Here is a 1332-nt window from a genome sequence, read left to right on the forward strand (position 1 = left end):
TCAGCTGTTAGTCTGTAAATACAGAAACAGATCTGCATGCTTTAACTAAAAAAGGTAGAAATAACACCTCAATAACTGCGTCCTCTCTAAACCTCCAGGCCTCCAGGGAACGCTCTTCTGAGCACTGCTAACACTGAAGCTGTGAAACCACCACCTGTCCTGAGTGACTTGGTAGGAGTGCTTCATCCTCATCCTCATCCTCATGGAGTCGAGATCGATGCTGCTCTTCGTCCTCCTCTGGACCATCGGAGGCTGTGAAGTTCGAGGTGAGAGGCTGCTCCACAGTTTACATTCATTCATCAGCTGCTTGTTTCACTCTCCTTTCTCTGTCATTCGGTGCTTGGTGTCATTGTCACGTCGTGGAGCTGTTTCATTCTGTTTATTCCACTGAACCATTTTCATTTATTGAAGCTGTTTTGTTGGAGGTTTGTGTTCTGTGTCTTATTTCAGTGGTAAAAGATGAATGATGGTATCATGTAAAGTGCACATGTTCTGGTCTTTGTGCCATGTTCTCCTCTCCCTGAGAAACTCCTGGCAGCTCCTCAGGTGCTCTTTAAAGGGCTGAATAACTCGGATCCTTGGCAGGCCAACATTTCTCAGAGTTTTCATCGTGGAGCAGCTGTTGGTCCTCAGGATCTTTGTGAGTTCAGGCCATGATCTTCTATTCTTCAGGTTTTTTTTTTTCCTGCAGACCTGTCAGGAAAACAGTTCACGTTTCCCAGCGACCCCAGAGGTGTAAACCAGCCCCACGTTGTTCTTCGTGCTAATACCCGCTCCGTCTCCGTCTCCGTCATGACCGTCTGCCTTCGCTTCTTCTCCCAGCGGAACCGGATGCAGGGACTCTTTTCTTTGGCCACCCGCGACCACTCAAACGTTCTGATGCTGAACAAAGACGCCGAGGGATCCTACAAGGTCCACGCAGGCGATGACACCTACACCTTCATAAAGCTACCCACCAACAGGATGGACTGGAACTCGGTCTGCTGGACCTGGGACTCTCAGACCGGGCTGACTCAGCTGTGGTTGAATGGACTTCGTACTTCACAGAAGCTGGTGGGACGGAATTATCCAGTCCACGGTGATCTGAGCATCATCATCGGTCAGGAGCAGGGTGCGCATGGAAGTGGTTTCGACAAGAACGACTCATTTGAAGGAGACATCACTGCCCTGCACATGTGGGACCATGTGGTGTCTGCATGTGACCTCAGATCCTACATGAATCAGGACTCCTTCTCTCCGGGGAACCTACTCAGCTGGAACAACCTGAGCTTTGAGGTGTCGGGGAACATCTTCATCCAGGACGCAGACTTTGAGGAACCAGTCTGTCAGTAA

The 1332-nt window shown here is 49.8% G+C and overlaps 1 protein-coding gene across 1 annotated transcript; it reads left to right on the forward strand.

Moving 5' to 3' along the window:
• Nucleotides 1–202: 202 nt before the first annotated feature.
• On the forward strand, nt 203–1332 carry LOC115774203 (C-reactive protein-like). The gene is made up of 2 exons (XM_030721361.1): nt 203–266; nt 692–1332. Exons 1-2 carry the CDS (start codon nt 203–205, stop codon nt 1330–1332), a joined length of 705 nt encoding a protein of 234 aa, XP_030577221.1.

This window comes from Archocentrus centrarchus, chromosome 24 (assembly GCF_007364275.1).
Source record: "Archocentrus centrarchus isolate MPI-CPG fArcCen1 chromosome 24, fArcCen1, whole genome shotgun sequence".
In the NCBI taxonomy this organism is placed as follows: domain Eukaryota; kingdom Metazoa; phylum Chordata; class Actinopteri; order Cichliformes; family Cichlidae; genus Archocentrus; species Archocentrus centrarchus.